Source organism: Paraphaeosphaeria sporulosa (genome assembly GCF_001642045.1).
Source record: "Paraphaeosphaeria sporulosa strain AP3s5-JAC2a unplaced genomic scaffold CC84scaffold_3, whole genome shotgun sequence".
Taxonomy (NCBI): Eukaryota; Fungi; Ascomycota; class Dothideomycetes; order Pleosporales; family Didymosphaeriaceae; genus Paraphaeosphaeria; species Paraphaeosphaeria sporulosa.
In genome coordinates, this window is record NW_017253362.1 from 951427 (window position 1) to 968980 (window position 17554).

Here is a 17554-nt window from a genome sequence, read left to right on the forward strand (position 1 = left end):
AGAGAGGAAGTATCTGTCATTTAGCGTTTTGTTTCTCGTACATAGATTGGATTGGATACCCGGTGTGTGGTCTGGATGGTGGCCTGCGCCTGCGCATAATGCCTCTCTGGCTGGGAAAAGTCGAAGGCTGGTGTATACTAGATATGTAGTGGGATTTGCGGGTTTATACGGCCTCCTACATAATTTCATGAGCAAGTACCGATAATTTCAACTTCAACTTTTCCACTGTCCCGTCTCTTCACGTAACCGCACTACTCGTTTATCCACTCGGGCTTCTTCTTCTCTGCAAATGCCGTCATCCCAATCGTCTGGTCCTTGCTTCCAAACAGCCCGTGGAATATCCGCCGCTCAAACTCCACGCCGTCCCGCACGCCGAGCTCCTGACTCTTGTTCACAACCTCCTTGCACGCCTTGACTGCAATCTGGCTGTAACTCGCGATTTTCTCCGCAGTCGTGAGGGCTGCCTCAATTGTCTCCTCAGGCGTATCGAACACACGTGCCGCAAGACCCCACTCGCCGGCCTGCTTTGCGCTGATGTTGTCCCCTGTGAGGATGATCTCCATAGCGCGTGACTTCCCGATGGCGCGGGTGAGGCGCTGGCTACCTCCACCGCCGGGGATGGTGCCGAGTTTTATCTCAGGTTGTCCGAAGGTAGCCTTAGGACCGGCGTAGATGATGTCGGTCATCATAGCGAGCTCGCAGCCACCGCCGAGGGCGTAGCCGTTGACTGCCGCGATGAGGGGTTTCTTGAGGAAGGTGACGAGCTCGGACCAGTTCTCGATGAAGTCGTTCCCGTAGGAGGTGCTAAAGGTGAGGTCCTTCATTTCTTTGATATCGGCGCCAGCGGCGAAGGCACGGTCTGAGCCAGTAAGGACGATGGCGCCGATGGACTTGTCGGCTTGATAGTCACGGAGAGCGGCATTGAGCTCGAGGATGAGCGGTGTGCAGAGGGCGTTGAGGGCTTTTGGGCGGTTCAGTTGGACTGTGAGCAGTTAGTGACCGAAGGTTGGACATTCGGGCGAAGAGTCCGGGACTTTTGAGAGGCAGACGAAAGAGGAGAAGATATCGAGGTAGATTGGCTCTGAAAGGTGATCGAGGAGGGTACTCACTGAAGCCTACACCGGGTTTTGGTGACGAGACGAGAATATGCTCGTATGTCTTTCCGGCGGAGTAGTTGCGAGCGAACTGGAAGCCACATGCAGGTGCACGGGTGGCTGCCCTAATGGATGACCTTAATGCCTGCATTGTAGATGTGTGGTTTTCGTCGCTCAATTGAAGCGCAGAAAATCTAGCAAGAAGGAGTGAATGTATCGAAGCTACATCTGGAGTGGAGCTACAATGACATAGCGGTTGACCTCGGCTCGCCTGGAATGTATTCCCGGCGCGAACCGCCAGACGAAGATGGGAAAGCGCCCAGGCGCACCTCCCCTTGGCACGGGCCACGTTCCTAACCCTGGTAGGGCTGGAATCTTTCGCAGAGGCAACCGCAGCCTGGCGACACGCAACACTTCAACACTTGCCCCCAACGCCTTAAAAACAGCACGCCGTTCTCTCCTCGGCCACCCTTTGCGATTCCCCGCGCATCTGTTCGCTGCTGCACTCGCATCACCGTGCCGCCACCATGGACGCCCCCGAGCCTGATACCCCTTTCTCGGCTGTCACGGCGCAGACGACAAAGTACGGAAGGGTGCGTGAACTGCCGTCTCGCTGGAAGTGGTCCTTGCAGCCTATTGCTGTTGCCTATTGCCAGACTCATTTGGTTGCAATGCGCTGCTTCTGCGAGAGAGATGCGGAGACCTGATTATTGACACGCGGCAGATATTCCAAGCCTACCTTGATAAATCGACACCCTTCACCACATACCGATGGGTCGGTACCGGTGTCCTGTTTGTGCTCTTCGCATTACGAATTTTCATTGCGGAGGGGTGGTACATCGGTAGGCGCATCCATCTTAGGTCTTCCGTACACGTAGCTTGGTTACGTGGATGCAGAATGCAAAAGCCATGATGGGGTCTGAGGCTAACATTGGCTAGTCGCATATTCACTCGGCATTTACCTTCTAAATCTCTTCCTTGCTTTCATTTCGCCCAAGTTCGACCCTTCGCTGGAGCAGGATGAGGGCATGGAGGACGGCAACGCAGGAGGTCTGCCTACCAAGGCGGACGATGAGTTCCGGCCATTCGTGCGCCGCCTGCCAGAGTTCAAGTTCTGGTACTCGACCACCAAGGCTATCTCCATTGGCTTCCTGTGCAGTTGGTTCGAGGTCTTCAACCTGCCTGTATTCTGGCCGGTTCTCGTGGTCTACTGGCTGATCCTGTTTGGCTTGACCAGTATGTACCCATCGCATGATTGAAATGAGCATTCTAGCTAACTCCAACAGTGCGCCGGCAAATCCAGCACATGATCAAGTACCGCTACGTTCCCTTCACTGTCGGCAAGACGCGCTACCCCGGCGCCGCGAAATAAGGCCCGCTTCTTTCTCCGCCCACTTTTATTCACGTTCGAGGATACTACGGCCGAGGATACTACGGCTTGGATGAACCTTGGACAACCATCTTTGTAAAACAATAGACTTGTTGTCGTTTCTATGCATTGGCGACACTTGCTCGCTCTAGGGATGAAATGGACGGGTTGGGAGGCCAGAAAGAAGGTGTCTAGGATGAAAATGCATGATGCATGGCTGGACTTGATTGTACGCGTATTTTTAGGGGCACGTGCAAGTGGTTCTATATATTTAACTCGGGGTAGACGGAAAAGAGAATTCAATTCGTCATGTCACATTATTGTATGTGGTCTTGTAATGGAGAACGCGGTGGGTTTGAGAACTTATCTTGGAGAATCTCGGAATGGTCTATTCCAAATTTCGCAATGACATGTTGATCTCCACTATTGGGCCTAGGTGTACGAAGCTGTCTACAAATACCACAGAACAATGTCTCGGAAAGACTTTTTAACTCAGGATTTGGTCGTGATTGAGTAATATTGGGGGGTTCAGTCTGTTGTGCTGCTACAGGCTTCGGTCATGTTTCTCGTCTGAGATAGATCGTTACCTTCATCTTGTGAGTTGACAATTGAGAGCCGGCATGAACCTCTCGACAGTCGTCGCCCGAGGGGAAACCTCCGGCCGCCTGTACCTACAGTACAATCGCTGTTCGGCGGTGATTGATGCTCATTGGCTGTTGTGGTCGGAGGCAATCACTGCCAAGACCGGTCGTTACTAAGAATCCCGGCAGCTTCACTTCGTAATACAGCAGCTGCCTCCGAGCTCAACATCAACACCGCCTTTACACCCCGCACCGGCGACTCATCCCCCGCCACGCTCCCTGTAGCACCTCCATATATCTACTGCTGTATTCCGACTATCTTCCACCCCGCATCAATCTCCGCCGCACCCCGCCACCATGTCAACACTGGAGGACCTCGATGACCTCGAGCGCGAGCAGAAGGAGGAGAAGAAAGACGAGAAGAAGGACGGCGACGACGGCAAGGATGGCAAGAAGGCCGATGGCGACGCCGACATGAAAGACGCGGAGCCGGAAGAGGAGGTGCTGGACGACGAGATCCTCAACCTGGCCACACGAGACATTGTCGCGCGGAAGCGGCTGCTGGAGAACGATATGCGGATAATGAAGAGCGAGTTCCAGCGGTTGTCCCACGAGAAGGCGTCCATGAACGAGAAGATCAAGGACAACCTAGAGAAGATCGAGAACAACAGGTACGCCGACCGGCCACCATGGGCTTTGCCGTTTGCACACGGTTCTACCGCGTTTTACATGGCTGACTAATTGCAGACAACTTCCATACCTCGTCGGAAACGTCGTCGAGATATTAGATCTCGATGTCTCGGAGGAGGCGGCAGAGGAGGGTGCAAACATCGACCTGGACGCCACCCGCGTTGGCAAGTCGGCCGTCATCAAGACATCGACACGGCAAACCATCTTCCTCCCGCTCATCGGCCTCGTCGACCATGAGAAGCTCAAGCCAGGTGACCTGATTGGTGTGAACAAGGACTCATACCTCGTTCTGGACACGCTTCCCGCTGAGTATGACAGCAGAGTGAAGGCTATGGAGGTCGACGAGAAGCCTACGGAGAAGTACACAGACGTTGGTGGTCTAGACAAGCAGATTGAGGAGCTCGTGGAGGCTGTCGTGTGGCCGATGAAGGAGGCTGAGCGGTTCAAAAAGATCGGTATCAAGGCACCCAAAGGTACGCATTCCCACTCCACCATACGAGAGCACCACACTGACATTCTACAGGTGCGCTCATGTACGGACCTCCCGGTACCGGCAAGACCCTTCTCGCCCGTGCTTGCGCTGCGCAGACAGATGCCACCTTCCTCAAGCTCGCCGGTCCTCAACTCGTGCAGATGTTCATAGGGGACGGTGCGAAGCTGGTCCGCGACTGTTTTGCGCTTGCAAAGGAGAAAGCACCCTCGATTATCTTCATCGACGAGCTGGATGCTGTCGGCACGAAGCGTTTCGATTCCGAGAAGTCTGGAGACCGTGAAGTGCAGCGAACCATGTTGGAGCTGCTGAACCAGCTTGACGGTTTCGCATCCGACGACCGTGTGAAGGTGCTCGCGGCCACAAACCGTGTCGACGTCCTTGATCCTGCCTTGCTCCGATCAGGTCGTCTGGACAGGAAGATCGAGTTCCCCCTCCCCAACGAGGAGGCGCGAGCCCAGATTCTGCGCATTCACTCGCGGAAAATGACGGTGGATGATGCCGTCAATTGGCCTGAGCTGGCCCGCAGTACCGATGAGTTCGGTGGTGCGCAGCTCAAGGCCGTGTGCGTCGAGGCAGGCATGATTGCGCTCCGATTAGGACAGCAGAAGATCAGCCACGAGCATTACGTCGACGCCATATCAGAAGTACAGGTAAGCCGAACCACTCCCACGCCAGCCCCGCACTCGACACCATGGCTAACCGTCTCCAGGCCAAGAAGAAGGACACGGTCAATTTCTACGCGTAGTGGGGCTGGGTGGATAGATAGCTCGTTGCAAGTGCGGGCTCCATGCGTATGCGGCCGCCCTGTAATATTAGGTAGAAATCAATCACGACCACGTCTAGCATCGCTTCTGACGGTGCACATTGGTGGGGTTTTGTGAGAGGTGTTCCTGCATGCACACAGTACCTAATGGCCTTACGACACGTCCACTGGCCGATCTTGGCCTGCTGTTGGAGGCTCGGAGCGATCAGCGCACCAGGCTGTGCGACTCCCACGGTCTGGTTGTAAGGCTTAATGCAGGTCACGACCCGCTCATTATCAGATGTAGACCCTGCGTTGTTGCACGCCTCGCTCGTGGCGCTGCTGATTGGCTGCAGTCTAAACAACGAACATGTCCCGAACGCATCCCCAGGACCTCAACACCAGCCTCAGCCTACCACGAGGAAAAGCAATGCCCCGTGATAGGCCCAAGCGCCCGCTTCGTTGTCTCGCAACAATGGCGTCTGGAGAGACTCTCGGTCCCTTGGGCCCTGCATAGCCGCTGAAAGCGAGCTGGAAACGCTCCATTTCGCATCCAGCAACTCTGCGTTCGGGCCAGCGCCGCATGTGCCTCGTTCAATTGGCTGAGACACCGCCTCGACGAGCGAGATCACTTGTCTACCGTATGCGCGGGGCCCAGCATCAGGTGGCGGGGCAGCATGACGAACCGAAGTCGGAACGCTGGTCGGAACTGGTGGGCATCCTCCCATATAACAAATGCATCCGCGTGTCACTTTCGTCTCTTCTCTGGCTACGCGTCCCTCGATTTCTCGTGCGCTCTCCTGGTTCCGTCTGAACTTTTGTAGCCGCAGCTATGCTCGGCCTTTCAACATTGCTCCCGAGGGACCCCTTCAACTTGGTCGTCCTGGCTGTGGGTGTGCTGAGCGTCTTTGTGCTCGCTACCTTTGCCATTGCGTTCAAGCCCAAGGGCGAGGCGAGTGCCTTCCAGGCATATTTAAAGTTTGCGTATGCGTGCTTCTTGAAGCCGCATACTGGAGATAAGAACGGAGACCAGCAGGATGCCTTGGTAGGTTGACGGGTTTCTGAGCATGATCATGGCTAAATCGAAGTAGGAAAGCTTCTACAAGGCCCAGGCGGACGTTTACGATGCTACGCGTACGCGATTACTTAGAGGTCGCGAGGATATGCTAGGTTTGGTGGCAGCGCAGTTGAAGCACCGTTGTGAAGCTGGACTGATCTCTCAGAGACCAGTATGGGTAGACGTGAGTACATCGCCGGCGGTTCCCCTACAGCACTGACCACTACAGATCGGCGGCGGGACCGGTCACAAGTGAGCAGACGAAGGCCGCTGGCTAACGGGACCGAACTGATCTTGTATAGTGTCGAACAGATGGGGAAATTCGTATCTGTCCCTGAATTCTTCCGCTCAGTTTGTACGGTATCTTCCCCGTTGGGAAGTCCATGCTGATGCTCCCAGACGTCGTCGACCTATCCCCCAGCCTCTGCGACATGGCACGCAAGCGCTTCACCCGCCTTGGATGGAAGAACGTCAAAGTCATCTGCCAGGACGCCCGCACCTTCCGCCTCCATGAGCACGAGCCGCAAGCCTATCAGCGCAAGGCGATGATCTCACAAGGCCAGATCATGCGAGACCTCGATGAGAACGCTGATGCTGGTGGTGCTGAGCTCGTGACCATGAGCTACGCCCTCTCCATGATTCCAGAATTCTACCCGGTCATTGACTCGATCTCTTCGTTGTTGAGCACGAACGGCATTGTTGGTGTTGTCGACTTTTATGTGCAGAGCAGAGTGGAGTTCAACAGAAGGAATTACACTGGCGGAGCTATCAACAGGCACTGCATGTGGATTTCTAGGGTCTTCTGGCGGACGTGGTTCGAGATCGACCGTGTCAATCTTGAGGCTGCTCGTCGTGTGGGTACCATCATACAGCTTATACGTTGACGTCGAGACTAAATGTTGTCAGGACTACCTCGAATACCGTTTCGGCACCGTCCTCAGCGTCAACGCTCGCAACCATTTCTTTGGCGTCCGAATGCCATACTATATCTGGGTCGGTTGCTCGAAAGACAGCGGTGCCTCAACCACGAAGCTCGCTGAAATTGATGCTGCTGCGACCGAATCACCCTACCTGTCCGCTCTTGATCTTCGAACTGGGCCCGCACCTGCGGATGTCGAAGTCCGATCCAAGGCCTACGAATCAGCCATTGTGAATCTGCAGTCTAGCCTTCCTCTCCCTGCTACTTGGTAAGCATGCTCCATGAAGTCTCCTACCATGCTGACAGCAAGCAGGTACCAGAACCACCACTGGCGAATACACTACGACGAGAGCCTACCCAAGCACACCAGATTTAACGACTCGTACATCTATGCATTCACCTGGGAAGATGACCGCGCTGACGCCCGCCTGCTCAAAGTGACCCCCGACGATGTCGTCCTTGCGATTACCTCTGCCGGCGATAACATCCTATCTTTCTGCCTCGAGGCCCCCCGCCGGGTCCACGCCGTCGACCTGAACCCCTCGCAAAACCACCTCCTCGAGCTCAAGGTCGCTGCCTTCACCGCGCTTCCCTACCCCGATGTCTGGAAGCTCTTCGGCGAGGGCAAGCACCCGGACTTCCGGGATCTTCTCATCAAGAAGCTTAGCCCGCATATGAGCTCCACTGCTTTTCAGTACTGGCTCAAGAATGGACCGAGTGTCTTCTCTAGTGACTCCAGCAAAGGTCTCTACTACTCTGGCGGCTCCGGCAACGCCATCGCCCTCTGCGGCTGGCTCTTCCGCCTCCTCGGCCTCACCACCGACGTGCAGAAGCTCTGCGCTGCCCAGACCCTCAACGAGCAGCGCGAAATCTGGAACCGCAGTCTGAAGGGCCTCATTCACAGCAAGCTCCTCACCTGGACCGTTTTTTCCAACGAAAAGTGGCTCTGGAAAGCCCTCGGCGTGCCCCCCGCCCAGCGCGCCGTCATCGAAGCCGACTCCAAGAAGGGCGCCGAATTCGATACCGCCACAGCTGAGCGCACAAATAGCGGCAACGCCATCTACGAATACGTACTGAACACATTTGAGCCCGTAGTCACCACCACCCTGCTGAGCACTTCCAACCACTACTACCTTCTCACCCTCCTCGGCCACTACACGCCGTCCTCCCACCCGACCTACCTCTCACCAAAATCGCACGTCAAACTCTCCCGCCCCGCCGCTTTCAACGGCCTGCGCATCCACACCGACGAGATATCAGAGGTGATTGCACGCATGCGGCCCGGCACGCTCACCATCGTTGTCGTCATGGACAGCATGGATTGGTTCCCGCCGACAGGGACGCAGGCGGGGAAGCAGATCCGCGCGCTGAACCGCGCGTTGAAGATCAAGGGTCGCGTTATGTTAAGAAGTGCGGGGCTAGAGCCGTGGTATTTGAGGTCGTTTGAGGAGTGTGGGTTTAGCTGTAAGAGGGTTGCGGTTAGGGTGCCGGGGGCATGTATTGATCGGTGAGTTTACGTTGTCCCCCTGCCGGATACTAGAGGAAAGAGGGTATGAGGCTAACGAACGCAGGGTGAACATGTACGCCAGCACGTGGATATGCACCAAGGAGGTGAATCTCGAGCGCGAGGACGCGAAGGTGAACTTGAGGAAGAACTCGATGGGCGAGCTGACAATCGGCGCGCCGGCGATTAGGTAGGTGCGGAACACCCGCTCTTGAGATTCGGGGATGAGACGGGATGAGGCGAGAGGGGATGGGATGGGATGGGATAAGATGCTGGGGATGATACCATATGCTTTGATCCATACGTTGTTATTCCTGTTTTTGTGGTTTGTTACGAAAGCGTCAAAGAGCACTTTAGTATGTGTGGTAGACGATAGAGACTATTGAGGCAGGGATATGTACCCTTGAACAAGAATCGATTTAGGCAACAAGGTCCAGAGTTCAAATGCTCACACAAACCTCATCATTGAGTCCCTGGTCGCTCGTCCAAGCTAACAAGCCCTCGCTCCCAGAGACCGGCCTCTGCTTCCTTTGGTTTAAAGAGAACCTCAAATAAGACCCCAGGGTTTCTAGTCGGATAGCAATTCTTGGACCTGGTGCAGTAGTGCAAAGTATTGAAGTACTCTTCTTCCTCCTCGTTGATGCTCAGCCCAAGCCTCTGCAACTGACCTGTCATTGTTCTTCAGAACCTGACGTTTCTTCATTGTGATCTTGAATATTGATTCAGTGGTGGACGCTCCCTTTTCATGTGTGTTGAGGAGGTCTTTACGTATCAGAAACACTTGCGCTGGCTCTGCGTCGGCACTCACGCATACGATGACCCTTTCGTTACTGCCTTCAACAGGGACTGTTACACATCGTCTGATGATACCTCTGATGGAGAACTTTTCCGGGCCAGTACTGGTACGGCAGAGCCAACGTAACGTTATTGTGACAATTCCCATGCGATGCAATCGCGCCCGATCTAGACGTAACTCAAGCTACCAGAAGTCCGCCTACACAAAAACGCATGCATCGGATTTTGACGGCCGTCCAAGTGCACTGCTTCCAGCACAAATCTACGACCTACTATTCTTCTAATGGTTGTCAACTGTATAGTACGCATGCTGGTCCATAAATTTAACGCGTGCAAGCTTGCGATAACCCGAAGGCATTGAGCCAGATAACACATACATGGATCCGCTTGATTCTTTTACATACCCTTGGGGGTTGAAGTCGATTAATGCAATGCGAAAAGACCCTGTCTGATTCTGAGGAAAGAGACCTCCTGATTCGGTGTGCTATGAAAGGTCTACTTGGGTACCTTGACTCGGTTTCATACGAGGCGAGAAGTACTCGGCTCACGTCTTGTAGAACAGCACACCCCGATTTTCTAGAGTAGACTAAAGTCCCTGTGGTATCTTGAGTCTGAGCCCAGGCAATACGAAAAGAGAATTTCCCATGCCCCAACGGGCAAGGTTATGGGGCCACTGAGGTATGAAAGACTTTCAGGCAATCTGAAATGGCGCAAGCCCTTATGCAGGCGTCCAAATAATGTAAGTTCCGGTCTTGGTGTTCAAACATTTGGACAAGTCCCCACTAGGTTCTGCGGAGTGATTGCCGCATGTTGAGATTCTCTACAGCACTAGTCGCGCGTAGCAAATTTGCTTGACCCCGCACATTGGCTGTTTAGCCGAAATCCCCCGAATGACCCTTCTTAGTTATATTTCAGCCATTATATATTATATTGTTCCGAAAATTCATATAAATAAATGGCACCTTGGCCTAATGGTAAGGCGTTGCTTTCCGGCTACTCGTTTGGAACGTGGCAAAGATTGTGGGTTCGAGTCCCATAGGTGTCGAGACGATTATTTTTTCGTCTCTAGGCCGATCGTTATCTAGATTGGAGCGAATTTGTGCGAATGGAAGCTTTTCTTTTTTCTTCTTTAGGAGGTAACTTGGCAGTTTGAGGCGAATGGCTAGAATCAAGCGGGAATGGAATCACAGAGATATCTTATTGGGCTCTCTGAGCTCTTTGCTGGCTTCGGGATGCGGATCGAGGCAAGATCGAGTCAACGAGAGCGCACTTTTTTGGCTAGGTAATTTCTTGGCGATTGGCAGCAAATGGCTAGGAGAAAGTGGAATGTAGACCTATGGGTATTCTTTATGTGCTGGTTAAGGTCTCTCTTGGCGTTGGGGCACGAATCCCAGTAACATTAAACAAATAAGATCACCATTCGGTTATGAGGGAGATTAGCAGTTACATCGTACGGCGAACGAGCAGGCTTAAGCCGTGTACGTGAGGTCCAGCTGTGTTCTTTGTAACGAGGGGTTTCTAACAGCCTCAAAGATCTTATTGGTTAGAACAAAGAAGTCTTTTCGTACGTTTTGGGGGAATTCAATGCAGACCTAATTCTTTCTCCAAATTTTATCTCCTAGGATGTACTAATGGCAAAGGTAGTATACACGAGAAATATACACGTTACAATGTTTATTACATACGAATCTTCCTGACTCTCCGAGGTTGATTATTCCTGCGCAATGTGTTGTATTACCAAACCGTAACATACAATCTTCTATGTTTTTCTTTGTCTGTCTTATACTTTGATCTTCATTTCCATGCATTGTCCACCCCACTGGCGCTCATATGTATAGCACCCACATGTTTGGAGCTAACATACGTTCTCTTCTTGCCGAGACCGATCAAATGTTCCAGAGAGTGTGGTCCCGTGCTCGAGACGCCTATGCAACACAATGGTCCCCCAGCCACCTGAAGCCAGCAGCCGCGGAATATGTCATCCGAGCCGAATTCTACCAGAGTCATCACAGTGTGTGGCTTTACAAGTTACCGAATCCGGGGGACGCCCCAAAGTTTCTACAGTTCGGCTAGTCGGATGGTGTTGGCAGTGTGGGAAGCTACGGGTCAAATCCGGAAGTGCTCACTCTTTATATGTTGCTGCCATGCTACATTATGTGGGTTTCTATAGGCCTTCATTTCTGCCACATGTTGTAAACGTACAGGCTCTAATGCGCTCGTATCTTTCTTGTTTTCCTGCCACTCAATCGTTATTCCAGACTTACAGGATACTGTAGATGGAGCTATGCATGAAGTACTCAGTTCTATGAGTATAAACAAGTGCGAGTCCATATTCTTTAAAAAAAAATTATCACTATTCCACACCTTCGCCTGCGCACAGAAACATCTTCCAGCCATCTAATCATACAAGGCCAAGCACCTGACCTCCACGCTTCTCCTTAACGGCACACACACTCTCCCCTCCGACCCTCCTTCCAGCTGCACCGCTCCATGCGCCACTCCACCTAACCTCCACCTCCTCCTACTATCAAAGTCTACAAACAACAACGCCTCCCCCTCACCCATTGCACTCGCATAGTAAAATTTATACTCAGGATGCCACTTCAGCCCCCTAATATGTGTCTTATAATTCCCCCTCGTGTAGACCGGCTCCGCAAGCCCCGTCATATGGATCGGAGTCGAGCTCGGATCGAGCAGCGCGAGTGGCATTTGGTGGACGGGCGCGAGGGGACGCCAGACGTTGACAATGGCCCAGTGGCGGCCGGGGGCGGTCCAGCGGGCTACTTCTGCCTCTGGGAGGAGGCGCGAGAGATGTGCGTGGGCGGTCGAGGCGTCGTTGTCGATGTGGATGTCTGGAACGGGGGTTGTGGTGTATATTTTAACCTTCTCAGTGTCTGCCGTGGGCGAGCTTTTTTGCTGGCGGTAGCGGTGGTGGAAGGCGTGGACGGTTGTGGCACCAGTAAGGCTACGAATGAGGGATTCGCATTCGTGGTAATAAATGGATGTTGCGTCGCTTGATGAGGGGCCTGCTGGAGATGACTTGAGGAAGGTTGATTCTTGTATGGAGGATGAAAAGTCGGTTCTTTGGAAACCATGTGATTGGAGAGTGGGTTGAATGGTGAGTGTGCGGATGTCGTTGAGATGAATCTTTTTCTTTACGGCGGGGAGCAGGTTTGATTCTCCGGTGGCATAGTTTAGGAAGGCTGGCTTCTTGCCATCTTTGGTGCCAGCGAAGAATTGCGCTGTAGCGTACATAATGATGGTGCTCTGTTGTGTTGTGTATAATATATGCGATAGACGTGGGAATGTAGGAAATCTGATCGCGGTGCGTCACATTGGCATAGTATTGGGCTTCTTTAAAGTCCATGTTTGTGGACCGTCTCATAATGAATAACACGTTGACGGGTACATCCATTGTTGGTGGCGGTGTGTTGGTCTTGATTGATGATCGATCCCAGCATCCTTGTTTTGTTTAAAGCTTAATGTGAGCTGTACAATTACACGAAATGCTGCAAAATGTTTGTTGTGCCTCCGATAAGCCTATAAATCGATACTTATATCCAAGTGCTCATATTGAACGCTGTTGTAGTGACAGGGTCCTGTATTCCCGTTTTCGACTTTAATGCTGACTGCATCGCTAGGAGCTCGTATTAGGAAGGAGACCACAACACCTTGTAAGACCAGACTGCTTGGAGAACGTAGCCCATGACTCATGTTTTGGGTTAGTATTTAGGCACACGTACAGAAATAGCACAGCACCTAGTTCCACCTGAGTGTTTACAGGACACTCTATCGCATTCGAGGTCGTACAGCGCAATGACCGCCAACCCAACACCTCCAGCCACCTCACCGATCGGAGATGGGGAACGTCCAGTACCACACAGTCTGCAACAGTTAGTAGATGCAGTAAGAATCAGAGTGGATGTTTGCTCCGAGTCAGCACATACTCTACCGTGCCATCCTATGTTCCCTTCTTCATCCTCATCCACATCGTCGCCCGTCAACGCCTCGAGTACACGATCTTTCATTGCCTGTCATAGTCAGCACAGCCTGATCTACTAGAGCCATCTCTTACCTGTAGTTCCCCACCCTTTAAGCTTGAAATTTGCGACATCGTAGCAAATCGATCCCAGATATGCTCCCTAGAAAGTCGAGTGTTATACGCTAATTCCTCCTCTTTGATTGGCCACTCAAAAAGCTGCTGCTGCTCCGGCCGAAGCACGTCCTTCCACTTGAGCTCACGGTACAAGTTGATAGGGTTCGGCAAACTCCGAATGATAACTTTGAGGCGCGCTTCGTAGGGTGTGGATGGCGTGTGGTCGATGGGCGCGTTGACTACGTCAATCAGCATCACCTCTTCTCGCAGCGCAAGTATATTAGGGGCGTCCTAACGCACAATCATCCACGTTCCAAACCATACCCAAGCCCCCACCACTCGGCTTCAAGACCCTTTTCATCTCTTTGAGCGTCTCAATCTTCGCAAACCTACCCAGATCAACTTAACTCAACCCAAACACAACACATCATCCAAAACATACCAATGAAACGCCTACGCGCATCAGCACCTTTCTCAACCCCTGTCCTCACCAAGCGTCACTAACCTGCGCAACAACTACCCCATCCGCCCACCCGCCCTCCACACTCGCCAACTCTTCCCCCCGATCCCCTACCACCCTCACACCCGCTAACTCCTTCCCCTCTAATACCCCTCTCATCTCCCCGTGCGGCTCTCCAGCCACAATCTCAAACCGCTCTTCCCTTGCCGCAAGCAAGCTTGTGAGCTTGCCGGTGCCAGCGCCCAGCTCGACGAGGCGTGCGCCAGGAACGCCGGCGACGCGGATGTTGGAGAGGAGGGCGGATATGGCGGGCGGGGGGTATGTTGGACGGTGGGTGTCGTAGGAGGTGGCGGCATGAAAGCCGTGGGTGGCTTGGGGGTGGATTTGGGACATTGCTCGGGCTGGGATGTGGATGTAATATCTCGGTTCTTGTGAATCATGTGCGGTTTCAATGATCACGGGATTGGGTTGAGAAGGCAGGTGGAAGAGGGGTATGTGGATCTCGGGACATGAGTTTCGTGGTGTTGATCGCCGCGATTGCGACATCGCCAGGGGCTGTGGTAGAGGCCACTAGGCAGTCTTGGGCGCAAGCAGTGATGGGCATTGCCTAAAATTATCGCAAAAAACCAGACCAGGGTCTTAGGGTTTCCATTGCGTGCAGGCGTGAGGAGAGGAGACCCATCCATTGTGATTGTCAAAACGAGCCGAGGGTGCTGAGCAACCAGCCATACTGTTTCTGGGCAAGGCAACTCCATGCCAGTGACGCTTTCACGTCCAAACATTCTGCAAGTCATATCAGGAAACAATTTGACGTTACGATATAGCATGTGCGGCCAACCCTGACCGAATCTTCTTCCATTGTCAACTGAATTAGAGCAAGCTCTCTAATTCTATGCTACGTAAATTTCTGCAGTCAACGCAGCATGCAAGCCCCAACAACTCCACCCATGCAAATTCCAGGCACAGTTGAATGAGGTCTCTTCCCACACCCTTACCGCTATTCTTCATCAAGGCAAAGCGCCAGTCTAGCAACTGGATCGCGCAAATAACATGGACACGCCTGGCAGCGTTCGTCCTCCTGAGAGGGGGTAATCATATGGTCTTTTCCTTTCCGAATCCGCAAATGTAAAAAATCAGAATCAAAACGAGATGGAAGTCGCAATGCCGAAAATGCTGGGCACACCGGCAGGTGTCAACAAAAATTGTAGGCATAGAAGAACTCCCCCAGATGCATCTGCTCGCTGGCGCGGTGGCGTGGATTGGTAAATCGATTTATGGCCGACAAGGAATGGTAGCTGGAATGTGCAGCAAAGCTACAGCATTCTATGAGTTGCGGTACGAATCCGTGAGGTACGCAATCGCAACGGTGAGGATAAATAGTCAGAGAATATTGCATGCGCTGCCGGATGGCCTGGGGTGAGATCTCGTTAGTCCAATGGTTTTGTAAAGACACGGGGTAGACTGGTCGGTTGAGGCTAACCTAGGCGGCTAGTGCGAGATATCTGGCAGTGGCTTCAGTCTGCAGAATGTTGGCGCTGCAAGCCTTGTACAACGCATACAGTGTCACCTAGCCGCCCTGTCTTTTCCTCTTGCGGCTCTTGATGACGCAGTCATGCGTCTCTAAAGCCGACTGTTGTTGACTTTTTTGGGGGCAGTACGTACCATCTCTGACCCCGTATCCTCCTGATCCACGAAAACACTATCTTTAGACGTTCGCGGACACGCGTTGTTCGTAACAATGTATATTTTTCCTCCTCAGCAATGGGAACGACTGATGCGAACCAATAGGGGAAAAGAGCCGGATCTTCGGGTGGTTCGCCGTATACTTGAACAATGCGTGTGCTCAGCCAGGGGGCACTGGCGTCTCGCATCTGGCGAACAAAGGCCATGCAATTATCCAGCAGCTCTTGTGTAGAGAGCTGGTTCACGGCGATGTCCAAAGGGAGGGGCATTTGCGGATATTCCTGCTGAAGACGTGCTGCAAAATCCTTTGCAACAGTAGTCTCACTTTGCTCCAGGATACCTTCTTCGGCCAGAGAGAGATCCTCTACTCGTTCGACTCGAGCGATGTGGTATCCGTCAAGCAGACCGTGCCTGCGGATCCTGAAGCGACCGACACCCCGTGTTTCTACGAAGCTCCGTCCGTCGCGCATGACCTCAATATTGATAATTTCAAGAAGAGTACCATACTCCAGAAATTGTGTAGGCCCTAGGTCACCTTGTGGCGCAGAGTTGCGATTGTACATGACCATGCCAAATTGTCTATTGCCTTCTGCACAACGTCTCATCATCAAGCGATACCGAGGTTCGAAAACGTGGAGAAATGTAGGCATCGTCGGAAGAGACAATGTACACACAAAAAGCGGAGTATTGAGGTCATCGTCAGCGCTCTGCTCTTCCGCTTCGACGGCCTTGGTCCGGGCCTCGACGAGATCCGAACAGAGAGTATTCAGAAGGGCATTGAGCAGAACATTGCTGGGCTTGTTCTGCAACGAAGCAGGAATGTGCAAACCCCGTCGGCACACAGGACATATGCTGCTGTGGTCCATGACACGGACGAGGCAGCGGCGGCAGAAGGTGTGACCACACGAGGTTGTCGTCGGGTCCAGCATCATGTTATAACATACAAGGCAATCAAGCTCTTTCTGCGTGGCGTCTCGCAGGCGCTCCAGCAATGCATTGTTGAAGTCCTGGTATTCGTGGGTATCTGACAGCGTTTCGTATTCAACCTCGGAGCTATAGCGCAGATCACCCATCTCAGCCATGATGAAAGTGGAGAGCAGCTGGCCGCCTTGAAGCACTCTCGAACTTCCCTTTGCTTCCATCTTTTCCTCCTGTTCCATTGATAGGGCATCATCCCATTTCAACACCTCTTGCAGACGTATAGACATGTGTTCCACCAGTGGCAGATGCTTGGCGACCTCAGTCTTGATCAACTCCATGATCTTTGTCAGAGTCACATCTACGCTGCACTCGGCGGCGGCGTGCTCGGCCTCGCACGATGATACCGGACAGGATATGCCGAGGAGTCGGTCGGGCGTGTTCGGATAGGAGATATTTGTGCGGGCGACAGGGTTAGGAAGGCAGCCGCGGCAGACGGTATGACCGCATGGCAGCGTCACGGGAGCGCTGTAGGGCTTCGAACACTGTGGGCATTGGACCAGGCGGACGAGCTCTCGCGCATCAGCGTGCGCCGCTACAGCAGCCTTCTCCGAGTACTCCTGCGGCACCACATTCTCTACCATCAAGGCTTTTGAGGGTAGTTGTGGCTGGAGGGTCTGATCTCCGTCGCGGGCGAGGAAGAGTTCTTTTCGACGTTGTGAATTCATACAGTTGGTTTCACGGCACGTCAGCTCTTTCCGTTTGCATGTGCAATCCGCGATTGCAACTGCTGATCGTGTGCGTGGGCAGGAAGGCGCGGTTCGCGGGGTAATCCGAGGGGCTTCGAGATGTGGGCGGGCGCAACGAGCGGACGAGGAAGGCGGTTCGTCGGGAGACAGAGGAGCCTGAAAGCTCAACTCGGTGTAGTCTGAAGGTCGGTGACGGTGCGGAAACGTGGTGGTGGTGAGCGTCGCAGACCAGGCTTCGTCAGCAGCAGACGCAGGGATGGCCCGACAGCTCGATTCGAGGGACGAAGTCGAGGTGAAGACGGTATATGAATTCCGCAGGGCGGTAGGTATCGCAGCTGAAAGCAAAAGGCGGGTCAAGGAGCGTAAGTATCACCGCGCTCCGCTCGGGGAGTCGAAGGGGTCAT

General features: G+C 53.2%; 7 protein-coding genes and 1 non-coding gene across 8 annotated transcripts; 4 read left to right on the plus strand and 4 right to left on the minus strand.

The window, feature by feature from the left end:
* Nucleotides 1-2: 2 nt before the first annotated feature.
* On the minus strand, nucleotides 3-1327 carry CC84DRAFT_1162153 (ClpP/crotonase). The gene is made up of 2 exons (XM_018177921.1): nucleotides 1110-1327; nucleotides 3-982 (listed from the first exon to the last, which is right to left on the minus strand). The coding sequence occupies exons 1-2, from the start codon at nucleotides 1243-1245 to the stop codon at nucleotides 252-254; spliced, it is 867 nt and encodes a 288-aa protein (XP_018038526.1). The 5' UTR covers nucleotides 1246-1327; the 3' UTR covers nucleotides 3-251.
* A 163-nt stretch (nucleotides 1328-1490) lies between these two features.
* On the plus strand, nucleotides 1491-2955 carry CC84DRAFT_1162154 (rer1 protein-like protein). Its single transcript, XM_018177922.1, has 4 exons — nucleotides 1491-1687; nucleotides 1819-1936; nucleotides 2034-2330; nucleotides 2381-2955. Exons 1-4 carry the CDS (start codon nucleotides 1622-1624, stop codon nucleotides 2464-2466), a joined length of 567 nt encoding a protein of 188 aa, XP_018038527.1. The 5' UTR covers nucleotides 1491-1621; the 3' UTR covers nucleotides 2467-2955.
* A 303-nt stretch (nucleotides 2956-3258) lies between these two features.
* On the plus strand, nucleotides 3259-5107 carry CC84DRAFT_1140643 (26S protease-like protein regulatory subunit 6A). The gene is made up of 4 exons (XM_018176294.1): nucleotides 3259-3715; nucleotides 3792-4207; nucleotides 4258-4877; nucleotides 4937-5107. Exons 1-4 carry the CDS (start codon nucleotides 3402-3404, stop codon nucleotides 4970-4972), a joined length of 1386 nt encoding a protein of 461 aa, XP_018038528.1. The 5' UTR covers nucleotides 3259-3401; the 3' UTR covers nucleotides 4973-5107.
* A 256-nt stretch (nucleotides 5108-5363) lies between these two features.
* On the plus strand, nucleotides 5364-8861 carry CC84DRAFT_1162157 (betaine lipid synthase). Its single transcript, XM_018177923.1, has 8 exons — nucleotides 5364-6014; nucleotides 6061-6210; nucleotides 6256-6278; nucleotides 6329-6381; nucleotides 6426-6880; nucleotides 6933-7213; nucleotides 7259-8452; nucleotides 8517-8861. The coding sequence occupies exons 1-8, from the start codon at nucleotides 5802-5804 to the stop codon at nucleotides 8641-8643; spliced, it is 2496 nt and encodes an 831-aa protein (XP_018038529.1). The 5' UTR covers nucleotides 5364-5801; the 3' UTR covers nucleotides 8644-8861.
* A 1340-nt stretch (nucleotides 8862-10201) lies between these two features.
* Nucleotides 10202-10289, plus strand: CC84DRAFT_t30. Its single transcript has one exon. It is a non-coding gene; the product is annotated as a tRNA-Arg (tRNA).
* Nucleotides 10290-11038: 749 nt separating this feature from the next.
* On the minus strand, nucleotides 11039-12499 carry CC84DRAFT_1203616 (uncharacterized protein; the record flags this gene model as incomplete). The annotated part of the gene is made up of 4 exons (XM_018181843.1): nucleotides 11039-11238; nucleotides 11371-11479; nucleotides 11509-11526; nucleotides 11699-12499. The coding sequence occupies 4 exons, from the start codon at nucleotides 12497-12499 to the stop codon at nucleotides 11039-11041; spliced, it is 1128 nt and encodes a 375-aa protein (XP_018038530.1).
* Nucleotides 12500-13090: 591 nt separating this feature from the next.
* CC84DRAFT_1214694 (S-adenosyl-L-methionine-dependent methyltransferase) lies at nucleotides 13091-14193 on the minus strand (the record flags this gene model as incomplete). The annotated part of the gene is made up of 6 exons (XM_018182664.1): nucleotides 13091-13129; nucleotides 13192-13275; nucleotides 13320-13579; nucleotides 13641-13729; nucleotides 13783-13793; nucleotides 13846-14193. 6 exons carry the CDS (start codon nucleotides 14191-14193, stop codon nucleotides 13091-13093), a joined length of 831 nt encoding a protein of 276 aa, XP_018038531.1.
* An 897-nt stretch (nucleotides 14194-15090) lies between these two features.
* On the minus strand, nucleotides 15091-17129 carry CC84DRAFT_1114418 (uncharacterized protein; the record flags this gene model as incomplete). The annotated part of the gene is made up of 1 exon (XM_018175395.1): nucleotides 15091-17129. One exon carries the CDS (start codon nucleotides 17127-17129, stop codon nucleotides 15411-15413), a length of 1719 nt encoding a protein of 572 aa, XP_018038532.1. The 3' UTR covers nucleotides 15091-15410.
* Nucleotides 17130-17554: the final 425 nt, after the last annotated feature.

Excerpts from the sequence above, each read along its gene's own strand:
- CC84DRAFT_1162153 (XM_018177921.1), bottom strand. The coding sequence starts at position 1,245 with ATGCAGGCATTAAGGTCATCCATTAGGGCAGCCACCCGTGCACCTGCA. Across the intron at positions 983-1,109 it reads AAAACCCGGTGTAGGCTTCA|TCCAACTGAACCGCCCAAAA; the intron begins GTGAGTACCCTC and ends AACTGCTCACAG.
- CC84DRAFT_1162154 (XM_018177922.1), top strand. The coding sequence starts at position 1,622 with ATGGACGCCCCCGAGCCTGATACCCCTTTCTCGGCTGTCACGGCGCAG. Across the intron at positions 1,937-2,033 it reads TGCGGAGGGGTGGTACATCG|TCGCATATTCACTCGGCATT; the intron begins GTAGGCGCATCC and ends AACATTGGCTAG. Across the intron at positions 2,331-2,380 it reads GATCCTGTTTGGCTTGACCA|TGCGCCGGCAAATCCAGCAC; the intron begins GTATGTACCCAT and ends TAACTCCAACAG.
- CC84DRAFT_1140643 (XM_018176294.1), top strand. The coding sequence starts at position 3,402 with ATGTCAACACTGGAGGACCTCGATGACCTCGAGCGCGAGCAGAAGGAG. Across the intron at positions 3,716-3,791 it reads GAGAAGATCGAGAACAACAG|ACAACTTCCATACCTCGTCG; the intron begins GTACGCCGACCG and ends GACTAATTGCAG. Across the intron at positions 4,208-4,257 it reads CGGTATCAAGGCACCCAAAG|GTGCGCTCATGTACGGACCT; the intron begins GTACGCATTCCC and ends GACATTCTACAG.
- CC84DRAFT_1162157 (XM_018177923.1), top strand. The coding sequence starts at position 5,802 with ATGCTCGGCCTTTCAACATTGCTCCCGAGGGACCCCTTCAACTTGGTC. Across the intron at positions 6,015-6,060 it reads GAGACCAGCAGGATGCCTTG|GAAAGCTTCTACAAGGCCCA; the intron begins GTAGGTTGACGG and ends AAATCGAAGTAG. Across the intron at positions 8,453-8,516 it reads CCGGGGGCATGTATTGATCG|GGTGAACATGTACGCCAGCA; the intron begins GTGAGTTTACGT and ends TAACGAACGCAG.